We start from the raw sequence: 20,572 nt of genomic DNA on the forward strand, positions 1-20,572 counted from the left end.
TGGCCTCGAACTCACAGAGATCCGCCTGGCTCTGCCTTCCGAGTGCTGGGATTAAAGGCGTGCGCCACCACTGCCCGGCAAATTTGTACATTCTTTATTAATAGTGTTAGTCTTGGACTTGAGATGCTCCCATGGTGAAGGTACTTACTGCCTGGAGAGCACTGGGGAAAGCTTACCGGACTAAATCCTAATCCAGCTTCTTGGTGAAGCATGCCTTGTTATCCTTATTTGAAAAAATGCCAGTTTGCTTGATGGTGCGCATTACGGTTTCAAATGGCATACTTTTCTTCTACTCAAGTCAGCAATAGGGGTGGAGGTGGAAGGCAGGGAGAAGGGTGGGGACATTTTCTAAGTATGACATGGCCATGGCAATTGTGAAGTCATATTAGTTACACCAGCTGACATTGGTCATAGACAACTAACAGATTCTAGGAGAGGAAATGCTATATCTAACTGTGTGCCCACCAGCTCTAATGGGTAATTCTAAACCATAAATCTGGAAAGAGATTTGTGGGGAATAAGAGGGGCTGACAAGGGGAGGGGGAAGGAAATAAGAGAGAGTGGGGGTGGGTAGTAACCAGAACGCAGTATAAACATGCACAAAAGTATCAAACAGATTTTATTAATAAAGAAGAAGATAAATTGCTGCTGTCAGAGAAGATGAAGATAAGCACCTCTAGGAACTTAGCAGAGGTGCATGTGTTAATGTCACTGAGAAAGTGGTTGTGATAGAAAAGAAGTTGTCCCAAAGGAAGTGACCCTGAAAACACACTTCACAGTAAGGGCCTGTCAGAAATGTTTCATGGCAGTGATGTAGGGTTCCACGATGGGGAGTTGCCACCATGGAACAGTTTGAAGACTGGCCAGGTAACTGACTTCACCTGGTTTGACTCTAGATGTTTGTGGTGAGTGGAGGGACTAACTCGGGTGGAATTGGTGTGACCATTGTGTGTAGCTAGAGTTTTCCTGCCTGGCCCACAGTCAGGACAAATCTCTCTCACCTGCCAGTCCCACAGACACTCAGACCCGACCAAGTAAACACAGAGACTTATATTGGTTACAAACTGTATGGCCGTGGCAGGCTTCTTGCTAACTGTTCTTACAGCTTAAATTAATCCATTTCTATAAATCTATACCTTGCCACGTGGCTCGTGGCTTACCGGCATCTTCACATGCTGTTTGTTATGGTGGCGGCTGGCAGTGACTCTGACTCAGCCTTCCACTTCCCAGCTTTATTCTCTTCCTTGTCCCGCCTATACTTCCTGCCTGGCCACTGGCCAATCAGTGATTTATTTATTGACCAATCAGCAACACACTTGACATACAGACCATCCCACAGCAATTGTGAGATCTAGCTTTTCTGATAGGTGCTCAAGAAAGATGCCAACAAAAGCTTTGCCACCTCACTTCCTAACACTTTCATAATCATCAAACACAACAAACTGTGTGTCTCTCTACTCCATGGAAAGTGAATCCACTTCATTATTGCTGAAGAGAGAAGACACTAGCAGCCAAACAGTGAATGAAATGCTCTCTAAGTAACATGTGAGAGAGGTGATTCTACTCTTTACATTAAGTCTCTATAGCATATGCTTACAAGTGTTTGTATAACATTCCAGAGAAAGAGCTTGATAGAATAAAAGTGCAGAGAGTTAATTCAGTTACAGAAAGGAATAGAATAGTTTGCCAAGGTTACACAAGAAGACTAAGACAACCACCACTCATTCTAGTCTTGATACTTGTTTTGTAAGGAAATGAAGGACTTTAATTCCCAATGTTTCCAATATTTTAAGTTACAATATGTTATAATAAGCTATTTTTCTTTTTCATTTTTTCTATATTATAATTGGCTAGAGAGTTTTTAATAGTTTCAGAAAACAAAAATTTATAAAGATCACGAAAATGTATTTTTTCCACTAAGATGACTTTTGTGTGGTTTCTGCTTTTTCTTAGCTAGGGTTATGAGAAAACAACGTGACCAAAGCAAGTCAGAGAGTAAAAAGGGTCTCTCTCAGTGACAGCTGCACGTCACAGTCCATTATTGAAGTCAGGACAGGAACTCACACAGGGCAGGGATCTGGAGACAGGAGCTGCTGCAGAGGCCATGGAAGAGTCCTACTTATTATCTTGCTCCCCGTGGCTTGCTCAGCCTGCTTTCTTACAGCACCCAGACCCACAAGCCCAGCAGTGGCTGTACCCACAGTAGACTGGGCCCTCACATCACTCACTAATTAAGACAGTGCTTCACAACCTTGCCCACAGGCCAGTCTGGTAGGAGCATTTTCTCAACTGAGACTCACTCTTCCAAATTACTCTAGCATGTGTCAAGTTGACATAAAACTTGCCTACAAATGCTTACAATCATTTTTGCAACTTTCTATAACTATGCTTAGGACTATTTTTGTTTAAAGTTTTTCTGTTTAATCTTTTTTAATATGGAAATGTAAGTGGCATTTTCTGTTTCGTTTTATTTTTTGAGAGTATAATATAATTACATAATTTCCCCATTTCCTTTCAACTCTCTCCAAACCGTCCTGTATACCACTCCTTGATTTTTTTCAAATTATGGCCATACTAAGTTGAAAATACTGTAAATTAAAAATTCATTTATATTAGTTAATTTTGTATTATTATGTTAAAACACCATGACTGAGGTAACTTATGAAAGAAAGAATATATGTGGGCTTATGGTTCCAGAGGTGAGTTCATAATGGCAGAGCAGAGGCATGGCAGCAGAAAGCTAAGGAACTTCAAGATGCCGGGAGCCCAGAGAGCTAACTTGAAATGGTGTGAGTTTTCAAATTCTCCAGGGCCACCTCCAGTAGCATATTTCCTCCAACAAGGCCACATTCTAAACCTTTCCAAACAGCGCCACCAACTGGAGACTAGGGGCATCTCATCCTAACCACCACATATCCCTGAAGAATAAGATAACTACAGCCTCGCCTACTCTTCAGAACTGTTCAGAACATTTCTGTTCATCAACAGTTAGACAAGATCATCTAACATCGTCTGTTTTATAGTGAAGTCTTAAATTCATAGGGCCATAAGATGGCTTAGTGGGTATAGGCACTGACTGCTAAGTGTGCTGACCTGAGTTCAATTCCTAGGACCCACGTGAGAGAACGAGAAAACTGACTTGTTCAGGTTGTCCTCTGACCTCCACATGTATACTGTAACCCTTTGCATGAACATGTGTACACACAGACACAAGTAAATAAGGAAATAAATGATTGTAATGAAAAAAAATTTTTTGTTTTTCTAGACACGTTTCTCTGTGTAGCCTTGGCTGTTCTGGAACTTGCTCTGTAGTTGGCCTCAAACTAACAGAGATCCTCCTACCTTTGTGTGCTGAGTGCTAGGATTAAAGTATGTTCCACCACTACCACCCAGCCCTGAAAAATTATTTAATATAATTTATTGAATAATATGCTGAGAATAAAAAACAGAATAATGATATAGATACACTTTAGCATTGTCATAAAGTAAAAAAAAATATTTAAAGTCAGAATTTTGTTTTGTTTTGTTTTTTGTTTTTCAAGACAGGATTTCTCTGTGTAACAGCTCTGGCTGTCCTGGAACTTCACTTTGTAGACCAGGCTGGCCTCAAACTCAGAGATCTGCCTGCCTCTGCCTCCTGAGTGCTAGCTTAAAGGCATATGTCACCACATCCTGACTCAGAATTTTTTGTAGTATTAAGAAATACTAAGTTATAATTGTATCATATGTTAGTTCTGATAGCTGTAATGCAAGGACAGAAAACTATCCCATTCTCCTATTTGGTACCTTTTATGTCATTTCATAACCGATGAGGTAGTCAAGCTCGCTTAGGCCTCTTTTACAAAGATACTAACGGAAGAGCCCTTCTTCCTTCTCCAACGCCTAGCCTGTTGACGTTAGTGCCCAGGGCCTCCCCAGCCATGTAGGATTTTGGAGAATGCCGCAATCAAACTTCAGCAGTGACTGGCATGTGGACTCCTGTTTTCTGTAAAATTTTAAACTTGCAGAGCACATTAGATAAACAAAATTTTCAGGATTCTTTTCCAAATACCTTCTCACTTTCATACTTAAGTGAATGGATTTACTCTCTCTAAAACAAATGATCATCTTTCTTTTTTCATAGATTTTCTGTGAAGACCCTGATTGATCGATCTTGCTTTGAAACAATTGATGATTCATCTCCTGAATTTAATAATTTTGCAGCTGTTCTGGAACAGATTCTGAGTCACCGGCTAAAAGGTAACAGCATTAATATATTATTTATTCTTCCTAAATAGTCTGTGTAGGAAAATAAACTTTTACTGTCTGTTGTGGTTTGGGTAGCAATCATGCTACACTTAAAAGAACAACCATAAATCTGACTTCATAATATCTGATCTTTTGGTCTATGTTATTCAAAAAGAATCTGTTTTTAATATTTACACTCATTTCTAGAATACATTACTAATGTTGAGTATGGATGTGGTGTCACATGCCTTTAATCTCAGCATTTAAGAGACAAATACAGATGGATTTCTGTGAGTTCAAAGTCAGCCTAATCTGTATGGGGAGTTCCAGGCCAAGCAAGGCTGTGTGATGTGACCCTGTCTCAAAACAAAGCAAAAGTGTGAGGATGGAGAGTTTGCTCTGCAGTTGAGAGCACTTGTTGCTCTCACAGAGGACCTGGGTTTGATTTCCAGCACTTATACAGTGACTTAAAAATATCCATAAGTCTGATTCCAGGCATTCCAACAGGCATGAGCATGGTACAGATACATGCACAGAGGCAAAAACATTCATATACATAAGGTAAAAAAATTTTAAACATGAGTATATCCATTGCCATATACAAGAACAAAGCCACTTTCCCAAAGTATTTACATTCAAAGCTTAAGTGCTGGCATATCCTAAGCTTATTTACTGGTTTAAGCATTAAATTGATATCCTTATTAACTGTATATGTTCTTAAATTAGATAGAGTTGAAAACTTCAGCAATAAGTACTGAAAGGCCCAAGCAGACGCCGTAACAGGCTGTCAGTCTTCTCTCAGAGATCAGGTCTCAGTTTCAGTTTCCTGAGACTTGAGCAAGCAGTTTCTGGGAGTGCCGTGAACAAAAGACATAGTCCTTGTAGTAGCTCCCTTTCTGCAAGTACTCTGACCACTCAAGGTTCAGCCGGTTGTTCACTGTCTAGGACCCCTCACCAGCTTAGAGCTACATGTATGGGTCAATGTGAAAGCCTGGGCCACTCACTGAGCCAGTCCCCATAGTCAGTACATGCTAGGCCAGCCAACCTCCATGGCAGCTCAAGGACAAAGCCTGGGACTTGTCCAGGCCTGCCCAAAAATGATAACTGTAACCTCCAACTGACCTTAGTCAATTGAAAGTTACTGACATGAATACCACTCACATAAACCAATCCTGAGTCTGTTCTTATGTAGTTTGTAGATCCCAAGCCCCCCTTGCTTTAAAAACCCTGCCCAATTGCTACTCAGGGTCTCTCCTGCTCTGCTGCTACATCAGGACGGAGAGTCCCAAGTTAACTCATAACAATACCAAGATTCTTTGCTTTTGCATCGGATTTGGTCTCTTGGTGGTCTTTGGAGGACTCTGGGTACAACAGTACCTTACAATAAAAAGTATGATTTTGATTTTGTTTTTTTAAATCAGTAAGCATATTTATATCACAACTATGAATCTTTTAAAATTTGAAGGGCAGCAGTGGTAGTTAGTGGTAACTGCCCATGCTCAAGTAAATAGCCTCTACCCATGCTTATTCCAGCCACCCTAGTTAAATGCAGTGGATCACACACAAAACACAGCAAAGTAGGAGAGTGAAGACAGGATTCAGAGGAAAGGGGACAGAAGAGAGTAAGTGTGGAATATGATCAAAATATATATATGCATGGGATTGTGAAGAAGTCATTTTGTAATTTAAAGAGTTTATGGGAAATGTTGTCTCAGAATTCATATTTTTTAATTGAAAACTAATATCTAAAGCCAGGTGTGGTGATGCACACCTTTAATCCCAGCAGTTGGAAGGCAGACACAGGTGGATCTCTGTGAGTTCGAAGCCAACCTGATATACATAGTGAGTTCCAGGCTATCTAGGGATACACAGTGAGACCCTGTCTCAAAAGTGGATAGTATTTAAAGTATAATTAATGAAAACTTATAGTTTGATAAAATTAGATCTTTTTAAATTTGTGCTTATATCAAAACATTAGGAGTTTTAATTAAAATAAAATGAAAATTTAAGTATTTAGTGTAAAATAAAATACATAACCTCTCAAAATATTTATTATATTACATTATTAAAAATAGGAAAACAAGAATTTTATAGTATAAGTCTTAATAACAACAAATAACAACTTTATTACATCAATTCCATTATCTAATCTTCAAAAGAAAACTTGGGGCCGGGCCGCCACATGCCTTTAATCCCAGCACATGGGAGGTAGAGGCAGGTGGATCTCTGAGTTCAAGGACAGCCTGGTCTACAGAGTAAGATTTAGGACAACCAGGGCTATGCAGAGAAGCCCTGTCTTGAAAACCAAAACCAACCAACCAAACAAAAATTTATCAGTAGAAAAGTATAAGGGCATCTTCAAGTTCCATGTTTAATATTGGACAGACTCACTGGACTCCTTTTATACAGCCAATAGATGTCTTCTGAGTTGTGCCTTGGTAAAATATAGAGGATGAATGTTCAGAACTGATTCCATATAACCAAATCTGTTACTGTTATTTCTGAGAAATACTGTAATGAAACTATCAAATTTAGTTAATTTATCAATATAAATTTTAGTGGTATAAGTAAGGAAGCTAATATAAAGTTGAGGAAATAGCTCAGTGGTAGGGCACTGTATGAGCAGATACAGGGCCCTAGCTTCAGTCTCCAGGGCCACAAAGCAGCAAGAGCAGAAATCCCATGGTGGCGCATGCCTTAATCCCAGCACTCAGGAGGCAGAGGTAGGTGGATCTCTGTCAGTTCGAGGCCAGCCTGATCTACAAAGCGAGTCCCAGGACAGCCAGGGCTGTCCCACAGAGACAGCCTGTCTCGACCCCCCCCCCAAAAAAAATCCCATGGACATAATAACGTATTGCAGGTTTAAGTTAAATGAGATCAGTAATTAAAAGCATGCTTTTAAAAGTGTTAATATAAATCAACTATTGTGGTTACTGTGGTTGTTAATAGATATGGATTATAAAATGATTTTTGAGACTATTTGAAAATCTCAAGTGCCTAGAAATTTCATGTTTTCCTATTTTTAATAATGTAATATAATAAATTATATTTTGAGAGGTTATGTATTTTATTTTACACTGAATACTTAAATTTTCATTTTATTTTAATTAAAACTCCTAATGTTTTGTTATAAGCACAAATTTAAAAAGATCTAATTTTATCAGACTATAAGATTTATTTTTATCAAGCTACTACTTGTTTTTGAAATAAAGATCCTTTGGCTTATACATTAAATTTTCTCCAGACAAAGATAAATATCTCCCTCAGACATAGCGTAGGCTGTGCTGCCACAGGTAAAATGAAGAGATGACAAAATTATCTAATTTTAATTCATTTTAAAAGTCATAATTGGAGAAAAGGAGACTTTTAAAATCTGTCATGTATTATTTGCATTAATCCCTTGATCCAATGATGGTCTTATTTTTTCTAGAACATAGTTGAGAAAGAAGAATTCATCACAGAATATTAAAAATAGTAAGACCTGAGTTCTGTTTCTTCAGCTCCATACCATTTAAACTTTAGTCATTTTAAAGTATAAGTTGAGCACAATAGCTCCTTTCTGTAATCCCAGCACTGTAGAGGCTGAGGCAAGAGACTGTGAGGTTGAGGCGAGCCTGAGCTATGCAGTTAAGACACTTCTTCATCTGACTTTGTGTCTCCTAATAAAAGCCACTGCAGAAGCTGCGCATGTAAGTGTTCTGCTGAAGTCAAGCGTTTAGCCTCCTCAGCAGTAACTGCATCCTCACCATGTGTTTCTATAGCGCTGCTTTAGTCAGGACAAGGGATTGCAGGATGAGAAGTAGCCGTCTCTTGTAGTCTGATGAAGAAGAAGTATGCTCAGTAGTACTTCTATTTTCTTTTTCTTTTTTTATTTTGAGACAGGAACTTTCTATGTAGTCTTGCTCTTCTGGCACTCACTTTATTGACCAAGCTGGACTCCCAACTCACAAAGTTCTGTCTGCCTCTGCCTCCCATGTCAGGGACCTTCTCTGACCTGTCGAAGGGTTCTTGGGAGGAGGAACAAGGAATGAGGAAGTATTAGATGGAAATATAGATGAGATGACAAGAAAGACAGAGACACAGGATAGTTCAGGAGGGCCCAGGGTCAACACCCAGCCACCCAGAGTTTTATTCTAAAGGGCTTTTTATATACTACCAAGGAGAGAGGCAAAAGACCTCCCCCACTTTCAAGATCAAAGCACAATGTACAACCAAGTGTAGACCCTTCAAAACACCTGATAACCACGCCCCTGGCCAAATCATCCCATTATGCAGCCCTACTGGGTAAAGCAAGCTCAGATTGTCTGACCTTGAGTAAGGCCTTACTAGGGAGCTTCTGTGGGCCGGCACACTCCCAGTGCTGGGATTAAAGGTGTGCACCACTGCATCCAGCCCACTCAGTAGTATTTCTAATTGGTGGACTTACAGCCTTTTGTTTGAACACGTCTGATCTCTGGGAACTAGTAAGGCAGTTCATGAAGGTTTTGGACAGTTTAGGTAGTTAGAAAATTCTTCCATTTATGAGTCAGCAAGATAGTTCAGGAGGCAAAGGTGTTTGCAGCCAAGCATGACTTCTCAAATTTGATTCCAGTGACCCACAAGGTAGGAGGAGAGAACCTACTTTCACAAATTGTCCTCTGACCTCTACACCTGTGCTGTGACATGTATACACACACACACACACACACACACACACACACACACACACACACACACACACAATACGTGCACACACTAAATACAATTTTAAAAATTAAAAAAGAAAATTCTTATGTATGCCAAGCCAATAAATCCCAGTGTGCTTTGCCTTTTTCCTGGAAAATTTTCAAATGTGAGCTTAACAACTGTTACAGGATTACTGTTATAAAATGCCTCTCTCCGGGTCTCCTCTTGTCACTCCCGGGGAGACAGCTGTCTGTAGACCCTTCAGTCTTCTAACTACTCCAGTGTTGTTTGTTATTCCTCTTGTGTGTCACTGATCTGTTACTGCTCCTCTTAAAAGCTGGTGCTGAGACTGTGGAAAGTGACTCCAGTGGTCTAAATCCTGTAGTTTTCATAACTTAGGAGTCGACTGTTTTAAATCTCCCATGCCACATATTTGGTTCATAGTCAAATTAAAGCCAAAGCACAATCTCAAGGCCTCCTTAAATTCTGCTTCTTTTATGTTTTATGTCACTGAATTATTTAAGTGAGATGAAGTTTCTTAGGGACAAATGCTGTATCTTAGTTATTTGTTATTGATTATATTTCTATTCTATAAAACACTGTGACTACAAGCAACTTACAAAACTTACACAAGAGTTTGGGCTTGTGACTCTAGAGGGCTTAGAGCCCATCACGGCCGGAGGCCCAGGATCAGGTAGACATGGCAGCAGGGGCAGAAAGAGGAGGACTCACAGCCTGAACCACAAGCAGGGAGCAGAGAGAAAAACTGGGAGTATTGTGAGGCCTTACATTCTCAAGCTGGTCCTAGTAACATGCTTCCTCTAGGATGGTCACACCTTCCAAACAAGGCCAGCAACTGGGGACCAAGTATTCAAATACCTGAGGTGATGGGCCATGTTTATGATTCAAGCTACCACATGCAGTTTTATTTATCTTGTCACCTACTTCAGAAATAGACAAGATGGCTATAAAATTGCAAATGTTGTCACACCTTACTTTATAATGGAATCGTGTTCTAAGAAATGCATTATTAGGCAATCTTGTCACTTTATAAATCATAAAGTATACTTCCACAAACTGAGGGGACTACATCACTAGCCAATATAATCTATGGAACTTGTCTGTTATATGTAGTTCATGGTTGACTAAAACCTTATTATATGGCACCTTATTGTAAGTGGAAGCTATATCCCATGTTTATGGATTAAAGTATTAAAAATTAATAATCTATATATACCACCCCAAACTACAGATTCTAGCAAGTTTCTATACCAGTGGTTCTCAACTTGTGGGTTGTAACCCCATTTGTGTTGAATGACCCTTTCACAGGAGTCTTGTATGTCTGATATTTATAATATGATTCATAACAGTGGCAAAATTAAAGCTATGAAGTAGCAACAAAAATAATTTTATGATTGGGGTCACCACAACAGGAGAAACTTCATTAAAGTGTTGCAGCATTAGGAAGGTTGAGAACCACTGTTCTATACAATGATAGTTTTCATAGGTGTAGAAAAATCCTAAAGTCCACATACCACTACTTAAACCCCTGAATATCTAAAACTGTCATGAGCAAAAGAAACAAAACTGGAGACTCTCTGAACCAAAATATATTACAGCTGGGAATGGTGGTACATGCCTGTGAGTCCAGCACTCAGGAGGCTGAGGCAGAATTGCCATCTGTAGGCCAGATTGGTCTACAGTGTGTGGCCCTCGGCTGGGGATTAGTGGGAATACCACAGACAAACCAGTGAAAAAAGTTGGCTTCATTTTTAACAGAGGTACCAGTAATACATGATTGGAAAAGGACAGTCTCTTCAGTAAATGATACTGGCACAACAGAATATCTGCATGTAGAAGAAGGAAATGTGTGGCCTCACATCCTATGCAAAAACAAACTGAAATGAGTTAACTATTTAAGTGTTAAAGACTTGACACCTACCACAAGAAAACGTAAGGGAAAGCCTTTATGACATTGACTAGGTAGTGATATTTTCGATGTGAATCCAAAAGCAAAAATTCACGTGAGATTATGGAAAATTAAAAAGCTTTTGATTAGCAAATGAAACAAACTGCAGAATGAAGAGATAGCCTACAAAAGAGAGAAAATATTTGCACATTGTACATCTGATGAATTAATATCCATAATATAAAAGGAACTAAAAAAACTCAGAAAATAACTGATTTTAAAAATTGGCAGTGGTTCAGGATGTACCCAGTGGTAGTGTGCTTACCTAGTGTGCTCAGAACCCTTGGATTCCTAGCACTGAAAAATGAATTATTAAAAATCAGTAATTAAAATTCTTCAAAGACCTGAAAATACATTTTATCCAAAGAAAATACAAATAACTAGTAAATGTGAAAAGATGTTCAACATCACAGATTATCAGGGAAATGCAAATTCAAACCACGGTGAAATATTTCACTCTAGCAGTAACAAGTCCTGACAAAGCTGTGTAGAAACAGAAATACGTTCACTCCATTGGTGAGAATGTAGGTTAGTATAGCCATTGTAGAAAACACTGTGAGAATCTTAAAATGATTAACAATAGAATTTATGATGCAGTAATCCCACTGTTGGCTATATATCCAAAAGCAATAGGAGAAATATGCCAAGGAGATACCTTTTACTTATGTTATTTGCAGCATTATTTGCATTGTCCAAGGTGTAGAGTCAACTTAAGTATTTTTCTACAGATAAATGGATAAAGCTGGAGATTCAATCTGATTTCAGAATTTAGTATCATGATAATAGCAGTGTACCAATGAAATCTTATACACAGATCAAATGAATAAATAGAAAATTCATAAATAAACCCATTAAAAATCTTGACTTGTTTTTTGTTTTGTTTTTGAATGTGCATGTCATTCAATTGAGAAGTTAACATATAATGCTAGAACAATGAATATATATGAGAAAAATTTTAAAAAGAATTTAAGGACCAGTGTGGTGGGATTTGCCTTTAATCCCAGCACTTGGGAGACAGAGGCAGGCAGATCTCTGAGTTCCAGGATAGCCTGGCATATAGCATTAGTTCCAGGCCAGCTAGGGCTACATAGCAAAAAGCAGAGTTTAGATCCATAGCTAGCACTATATCTGTCCATCTACCTACTGTCTGTCCATCTGTCTGTCTGTCTGTTTATCTATCTATCTCTCTATCTCTCTATCTCTCTATCTATCTCTAGCAATCAATCATTTATCTGTCTATCTGTCTATCTATCTATCTATCTATCTGGCAATCAATCATTTATCTGTCTATCTCAAATAATGCAAAGTGAAAAAAGCTTAAAACTCAAACAGAATTAACATATTTATAATGTCCAGTATAACAAAATTACAACCTGATAAAATATATTGTACTTTAAAACAGTAACAACAGCAACCACAAAATCCCTAGAAAGCCCTATTGTCTCTGCAAAGACAAAGTTAAGACAGTGGGCAAGCCGCAGACCAGGGTACATGAACTAATTACACATTTGAAGAAGGGTTTCTATTCAGAGTATCCAAAGACTTGATATATAATGTAATTGTCAGTACATAGAGAACACATACAATAAAATTAACATTTATGTAATGGAAATAAACAAGAGTAAACCAATTATATAAATCAGTAAACAAAACTGTACGTGATAGTGTGAAAATGACCAAATGACAAGCTCAGTTAAAAATACACAAAAGAGTTGAGCAGACAATATACACACATACACACACACACACACACACACACACACACACACACACACACACACACAAAATGATATGTAAGCAGCATGTAAATATGTAAAAAAGATGCTGTCAAAATCATTACTAGAGAAATAAAATTGGTCTGAGGAGCTGGGCATTGGGGCAAATCCTTTAATCCCAGCACTCGGGAGGCAGAGGCAGGTGGGTCTCTGTGAGTTCAAGGCCAGCCTGGTCTACATAATGAGTTCTAGGACAATCAGGGCTATGTAGAGAGAACCTGTTTCAAAAACATGAAAGAACAAATCCTGAGGGTGTCTCAGGATTCCCAGGCTTTAAGCAGAATTCTGTTTAGGAAAGCAAGTACTACAAAGAGAATGAATGGGCATGACACAATGATTAGCAGTTCACTAAGCTCAGAACTGTGGATTTTAATAAAATTTTCATGAAAATTGTTAAAGTGAATGGCACATCCATGGGGATATGAGAGACTGTGTTTCCCTTTAGGGCATTTATTCTTTTGGTCCTCTAGAAAAATACACAGTGAGGGTGTTGAAACCATGAATTAAGGGATAGTATACTGAATCTGAGATCTTTCAAGGCCAGAGACTTCATGAGGGCATATGTGTGGGGAAATTCCCTGGTACCTTAGGTTTTTGCTGTAGGGCAAACACCTATTTCCAATTCCAAGAATGTTTAACCACACAGGAACATTCTGAGCATTCATAGGAGCATTAGAAGGCACAGCTACCAAGCTAGAGCTGTTGTTTTGTTGGTACCTCATGTCTAACTCCTTTCTGAGACTGTTTCAGGTCTCAGGACTGATCTTACAACTGTTGGTTAAGACATTTTGTGATGTTGACAACTGAAGTTTTGCAGTGAAGACTGGGGTCAGAGTTTCGTGTTAGACTCACGGGGTCCACAAAGAGGGAACGGAACGTGAGCTGACTGTAGGACTCCCTCTCCCAGCCCTGCATTCCTCTACCTTCTGCCTAACAAAACCACGGCGAGCTTCCTCTGTACACTTACCAAATTCTGAGAGATACATGGAGAGAAGCCAGAGCTCTCATGCATCGTTGCTGGGATAAAATCCTATACAGCATCTTTAAGAAAACTTGTGATCTTTTATAAGATAAGTATACTTTAATTTCCCAGAAATCCTGGGTCTTTACTCGAGAGACATAAACACCTATGTTTATGCAAAAACTATTTAGAACAGTTTTATTTATACTTGTCAGAAACCAGAAGCAACCCAGATAACTTCCACATGATAAAAGGCTAGCTGTCATATGCAATGAAAAAATTCAGTAATAGAAAATATATTTCTACCTTGCAACATATGTGAATATCAAATGAATTATAATAAATATGTGATGCAAAATTATGAAAACTTAGTATATGATCCATTTATTTGACATTTTGGAAAAGGCTACGCTGTACTGTCCAAAACTAGGTCAGTGGTTACAGTTTGGCAGGTTGACTACATAGCATCAACATGCTGGAGGGGTTTTGGGTGATGGAATTGGTATGCATCTTTTGTTTATAGTATGTCTCCTGTGTTTCCAAAGTTTGATACAAATGTCTAGGAACAATGAATTTATTAAAAAATGAGTTTATAATTCCCTCAAGGGAGGATCGTGTGTTTTCATTATAATACCTGAAATTCAATTCTTTGATCCCCAGTTACTTTAGAAGGTTGGATAGTCCGTCACAAAGTGTAGTAGAGTAAGTCTCAAGGACCATTCATTTGCTATCACTTCTCCACGTTTTTCTTGACTAAAGGTTACTTGTTTCATCGATTTGGAAGTGAGTCATAACCTGAAGTCTCTATTCTTTTCTGGAGCAGATGCCTTAACTTTGTTATTTTGTATGTACTTTCTGGTTTTTCTTTCCATTTTAAACTCCTTACAATATTATACACATATTCATGCACTATTCTTTTTATTCCATTTATTCTGGTTGTTCAGCAACCCATCTGTCTTGGTTAGGGTTTCTATTGCTGTGAAGAGACACCATGACCACGGCAACTCTTATAAAGGAAAACATTTAATTGGGGTGGCTTACAGTTTCAGAGGTTCAGTCTATTATCATCATGGTGGGACATGGCGGCATGCAGGCAGACATAGTGCTGGAGAAGGAGCTGAGAGTTTTAATCTTTATCATCAGGCAACAGGAAGTGAACTGTGTACCACACTGAGTGTAGGTTGAGCAAAGGAGACCTGAAAACCCACCCCCATAGTGACACACTTCCTCAAGAAGGCCACACCTTCTCCAACAAAGCCATGCCTCTTAATAGTGCCACTCCCTTTGGGGGCTATTTTCTTTCAAACAACCACACTGTCCATTCTGGTTATTCAGCAACCCATCCAGGCAGGATTTGGGCTACAAAGATTAATAAGGTATGCATTTCTTGACACCTGTATTTAAAGGGTATAAAGAAGATAATTTAGCAGTGTTATATGAATGAGTCATATTTTAAATTTATTACTAATTGTGATGTAATACAAAGGAGTTAGTAATCTCTGCTTGGTTGAGGGGAAAGTTTCAAATGGGAAAGAGGCATAAAAGTGCCTTAAAGGAAATGCAGCTTAATTTTTTAAATGCCATTTGTAACTTTGCTCATTTAATGAGTTAGTAATCAACAGCTAGGGAGTCTGCATGGGACCAGCCTAGTCCCTCTGCACATGGGTGACAGTTGTGTAGCTTGGTCTGTTTGTGGGGCCCTGAGCAGTGGGGCCAGGATCTGTACCTGGCGCATGAGCTGGCTTTTTGGAACCTATTCCCTATGTTGGGCTGCCTTGCTCAGCCTTGATGCAGGGGGAGGAAGTTGATGTGCCATACATTGTTGTCTCCCATGGAGGCCTTACCCTTTTGGAGGAGTGGATATGGGGGAGGCTAGAAAAGAGGTGAGAGGAGGGAACAGGAGAAGAGAAGGGAGGGGAAACTGTGGTTGGCATGTAAAATAAAAAAAAATATTAATTATAAAAAAGAAAAAATTAGCAGTTAAGTGGTCAGAAACAGTCTTATAAAGTTCAACTGGGTGATATGGTGGTTGAATTTATTAAAGGTTATACAAAATAGTTAAGTGGAAAGGGTTCTGCAGCATTCTAAAGAGCTACAAAATAGTGCTAGCATACCACATATTAAAGAAAAAAATCAAAATGTGACATGTCATTTCTTCTGAATTAATCTGCTCATTATTCTTACAAATATTGGACTAAATGACTCACATTCAATTGGGGATTTGCATTGATCCTGAACATTTTCTCAGTGGCTCTGTGAACAGTTAATCTTTTCTTTGTCCTTAATCTACCACACTGTCCTTAGCCTTTTCACCTTTCTGACAGTACCAGGTGCATGCCAACACAGAATGTCATTGCCTGCCTTTCCCTGTGTAGGGGCCCTCTTCTAGTATGTGAATGGTCAATGCCACAATTTATTTGAGCACTACTCAGTGAGGTCTGCCCCATTCACAATGTTTAAAAGTATGAATCATCTTTCCATCTTTTACCACCCCCTCACACCTGACATCTTTTTTCTCTGTATTATTTTTAAGTCTATCTAATATATTGTATGATTTACTCATTATTATTCACTGTCCTTTTTCAGGGCTAATAACTTTGTTTCACTGTTAATATATTCCAAGTATCTGTTACATTGAGGTGGTGGATGTTCAGTGAAAATTTGTAAATTTGAACATTTAATGCAGAAACCATAATTTCCCCCAATAACATTCGAGTTCAGACACTTAGAAAGAGCTAAAACTCCCTTGGTTTGACACTTCATAATTTCTGTAATCCAACTGAACTGCTCTGATACCTAAGCCTTGGCTTCAGCCTCAAAGTGCTTCCTGACTTAGATGGTAAATAGTCACCTCCCTATGAGGCCGTCTTTTGAAGTGAGTATAAACACTCTTAGAAACAATAGGTAAAGATAAACCTGTCCATTTGGCTTTTGAGTTTTCTTTGTTCATTTCTGAAGGCTTTCCAACTTCTGAATCCTGGTTTGCACACAAAATGAGACTTGAATTGTTTCTTAGTGACATGAACACAAGTCATCCAATAAGAGCCCGTAGACTCAGGCCAAAACATGATACCAGAGATAAGAGACTGCTCTGATTGCCAGGATTTGGTGTTTAGACAATGGACAAGGCCATCTGAGAAATGCCCTTTTTAAGTTAAGTGCTTGGAAATTTAAGAAAGTCTCAGCAGATTTTTAAGTTAAAAAAAATCATATTTAAATAATTTCTGAAGCATAGTGTTTTATGTTCTACGGAAAATTCGATTTACTGTCTTAAATCTTACAGAAAATAAAATAATTATCAATGTGTCTTAGTAAATTTAAGGTTTAGTTGTTTAACTGCAGATTCTAAAAATAGAAACTCAGTTTCTAAGCCAACTTTAGAGAAAACAGTTAATCACTGGAAAACCAAGTCTTTAAATGTCTGTCCTTTTCACCTATTATTTTCAATATCCATTCTACCCCTGTGCTTTCTCTTTTCTGCACTGCAGAGCCTCATCATCTCTTGTTTTTCTGATGCTTTTTGAGTGGACTCTTGACAGGGAAATTTTATTCCGTTACTATTATATGGATGCCGGAACTACTTTACATTTCTATTAGAAGTAGAGGAAAAGCAAGGGGGAAAAAGGATGAAAGCCCATCATGATTTATATTTCTCTGTACATACCTTCATCTTTTGGGGGTACCCAACTCCTCTTTGCCCTTTTTTCTTCTCACCATTCAGAAAAGAGGTATGGCATTCAAATATAAAGTTGTAATAGTGTAAAAATGTCCAAAATTATCAAATATAACTGCAAATTACAATTTTGTGTATTTATCACCATAATTCATGACATAAAGTATACTGTTTTAACTAAAGTATACTTTTCATTGGATTTTGGTATATTTGCAGTTATGCAGCTATCATCAGTGATTCCTGCCTCCAGAACATTTTATCAGCCCTAAAAGCAGCTCCTACCTATTAATGGTTGTCTTTCTCTGCCTTCATCCACCCCCTGGCAACCATTCAACTACTGTCTATGCCAATGTATTTAGTTATTCTGGACATTTCATAAACTATTAGTCCTCCTGTATTTGGTTTTGTGTATACTTTCTTTGACTTAGCACAGGGTTTTCAAACCATGTTATTGTACATCAGGACTATATTCTTTTTTGTGATTGGATGATGGTCCATTATATGGATATGCTCCCTTTTATGCATCCATTCATTAGTTAATGGACATTTGCACTTTTCTGTATTTTTGCTCTTATAAATAATGCTGTTAGATGTATCCATGTACAAGTTTTTGTTCCTGCATGTTTTCTGTTCTTGTGGATATGATTTCCATTTTATTTTATTTTTGTCAAGTATATAGTATTTATTATGTGAACTATCAACGGTTGATTTCTTCTAAAAGTTTACTTCCTACAGACATACTGTGTGTCAGTGAAATCTATTTTTACATAGCACTTTAATTTCTTCAAAGTTATTTCCTAAAAACAGTAGCTAATGAATTATTGGAATTGTGGTTATTGAAAACAAAGTATTTATAAAATTTGAATTTTATATGTTGTTAAATTCACTACCAAAAAGGATTTTACCAACAATAATGTGTGTGATTGCTGTTTTCTTATATCTCATTTCATTGTTATTGTTAACATTAAACTTTTTGTTTCATGGAGAATAAGTATTTATATAGCATTGAAAGTCGAAAATTCTAAAACAGAGCCCCTCCATATTAAGCACTTGCTTCTGTTTGGATCATGTGATTGTTGTAGTACTAACAACACTGTATTTGAGGGCTGGGGCTGATGAAAAGCAAAAACTGTATCTCAAGTATTTGTGCTTGTTAAATGATAGCGATAAATGGCCTTCACATTTTACAACTAGATCATAGAGTTCTTTTAATCTGTGAATTTGAAATTTACTTATTTGCAGAGAATTTTGTTATGGTTTTAAGCTTAAAGCCTAGGAGAATTTTTCAACTTTATTTTATAGTAATACCACTTTTACTTTTTTTTTTTTTTTTTTTTGGTTTTTTGAGACAGGGTTTCTCTGTGTAGCTTTGCTCCTCTCCTGGAACTCACTCTGTAGCCCAGGCTGGCCTCGAACTCACAGAGATCCGCCTGGCTCTGCCTCCCAAGTGCTGGGATTAAAGGCGTGCACCACCACCACCCGGCCTTAATACCACCTTTAAAACTCAAAGAAATCATAGAATTCAAAGAAGAAATGTGTTCTACCACATATGGGGGGATTATCATTATTGATAAACATAAAACTCCATGTTTATTTATTTGTAGCCTTTTGGGTTTTCACCAGAGGAATTGGACATTTACAGCTTAACCTGTAAATTACTTGTATAAAATAATTTGCAGTTTTATAATCATCAAAAAAGTCATATTTTATTTGCTTGTAAATTTTATTATATAAAGTTAATAACAAGTTAGGTTACTTTATTGCTCTAACATTTCCTTTTATAATAAACATTTCTTATTTTGTAAAACAGAGAGAAAATTATAAAATGTAGGAGACTGTTCATATTTGGAGGGTGTCCTAATCTGAATTCTGTATTTTTCTGGTTTTCTAATTTTTTTTTTTTGGTTTTTCGAGACAAAGTTTCTCTATGTAGCTTTGCACCTTTCCTGGAACTCACTCTGTAGCCCAGGCTGGCCTCGAACTCACAGAGATGTGCCTGCTTCTGCCTCCTGAGTGCTGGGATTAAAGGCGTGCACCACTACCACCCGGCTTGGTTTTCTAATCTTAGTGAGTTGCTTGTCTTAAATTATTGGTAAATTTTTGGTATTGTTACACATTTCTAAAAAGTAGAAATCAACTGCAAGGTACTCTACCAGAGGACTAGTGCTTGGTTCCCATTGTAATCTATAACACGATCTCTTTGACACCATGATAGAGTAGTTAGTTTGGAATGTCTGTTGTGTTTGCACATATACTATACTTTAAATTGTTGAATTGTTTTTTACAGCTTTTTTGATGCTTTACATAAAACTGAAATGACTGCATGTTCAGCTGTATTTGATATATTTTGGAATTGTTTTGATTATATTCTTATTCATAAATTCAAATACTTTAGTTTTATGGGAAGTATTAATTTCCATCCATTAACAGTTGAGTCTTATATATTTACTTATCCAGTTGTCATTGTTTAGTCTAATCTATATTTTATTAAAATTATATACTTATTTGTTCTAAAGAAATTTTTATTTAAAACTTTAAGAACATTTGTATCATTTAGGTATTCATAATTTTTAAATTGTTGGGTCCATAAACACTTCTCTTCACAACAGTCTACCTATAAATAGCATGTTCTTTTATTTTATGTATATATTTATTTATATATAATATTTTATTCTGCTTTATCTTTTTAATAGTGTCTCACTCTGTGTTCCTGGCTAGCTTGACACTAACTATGTGAGCCAGGCTGTCCTCAAACTCACAGAGGACGGCCTGCCTCTGCCTAGAGAGGCTGGGATTAAAGACATGCTCCTCTGTGCCCAGTTTGCTTTTTTTCTTTTTTTTTTAAGGACAGGATTCTTTTTTTAAAAAAAAAAATAAGAGATTTTCTATTCGTTTTACATATCAACCATGGTTTCCCCTGTCCTCCCTCCTCCCACCCCCAGCCTTCTCCCCCAACCTTCTCCCCCAACCCCCCCCCCCCATTTCCACTTCCTCCAAGGCAAGGTCTCCTCTGGGGAGTCAGCCCAGCCTGGTAGATTCAGTTGAGGCAGGTCCAGTCCCCTCCTCCCTGCACCAAGGCTGAGCAAAGTATCTCAGCATAGGCCCCAGGCTCCAAAAAGCCAGCTCATGCACTAAGGACAGGTCCCGGTCTCACTGCCTGGGCCCCCCCTAAACAGTTCAAGCTAAACAACTAAGACAAGATTCTTACTCATAGCTCATGTTGGCCTTGAACTTGCTAAATAGCCTAGGCTTTCCTAAAACTCATAGTTCCTCTGCCTCAGCCCCTGTGTACTAAGACTAGA

At 37.9% G+C, this 20,572-nt stretch overlaps 2 protein-coding genes across 5 annotated transcripts in view; one reads left to right on the forward strand and one right to left on the reverse strand.

Annotated features, from left to right (window-relative positions):
- The window catches only part of LOC128098531 (ATP-dependent translocase ABCB1), a 165,019-nt gene that overhangs the window by 124,003 nt on the left and 20,444 nt on the right, over nt 1-20,572 (reverse strand). The gene's annotated exons all lie outside the window — the stretch shown is intronic.
- The window catches only part of Rundc3b (RUN domain containing 3B), a 162,510-nt gene that overhangs the window by 15,540 nt on the left and 126,398 nt on the right, over nt 1-20,572 (forward strand). For all 3 annotated transcript variants that reach the window (XM_052719766.1, XM_052719765.1, XM_052719767.1), the window contains exon 2: nt 4,124-4,239. In XM_052719766.1, coding sequence (XP_052575726.1) covers nt 4,124-4,239 — 116 coding nt within the window. The remainder of the gene's footprint in view (nt 1-4,123; nt 4,240-20,572) is intronic.

Source organism: Peromyscus californicus, unplaced genomic scaffold (genome assembly GCF_007827085.1).
Source record: "Peromyscus californicus insignis strain IS unplaced genomic scaffold, ASM782708v3 Scaffold_6__1_contigs__length_162567912, whole genome shotgun sequence".
Lineage (NCBI taxonomy): Eukaryota > Metazoa > Chordata > Mammalia > Rodentia > Cricetidae > Peromyscus > Peromyscus californicus.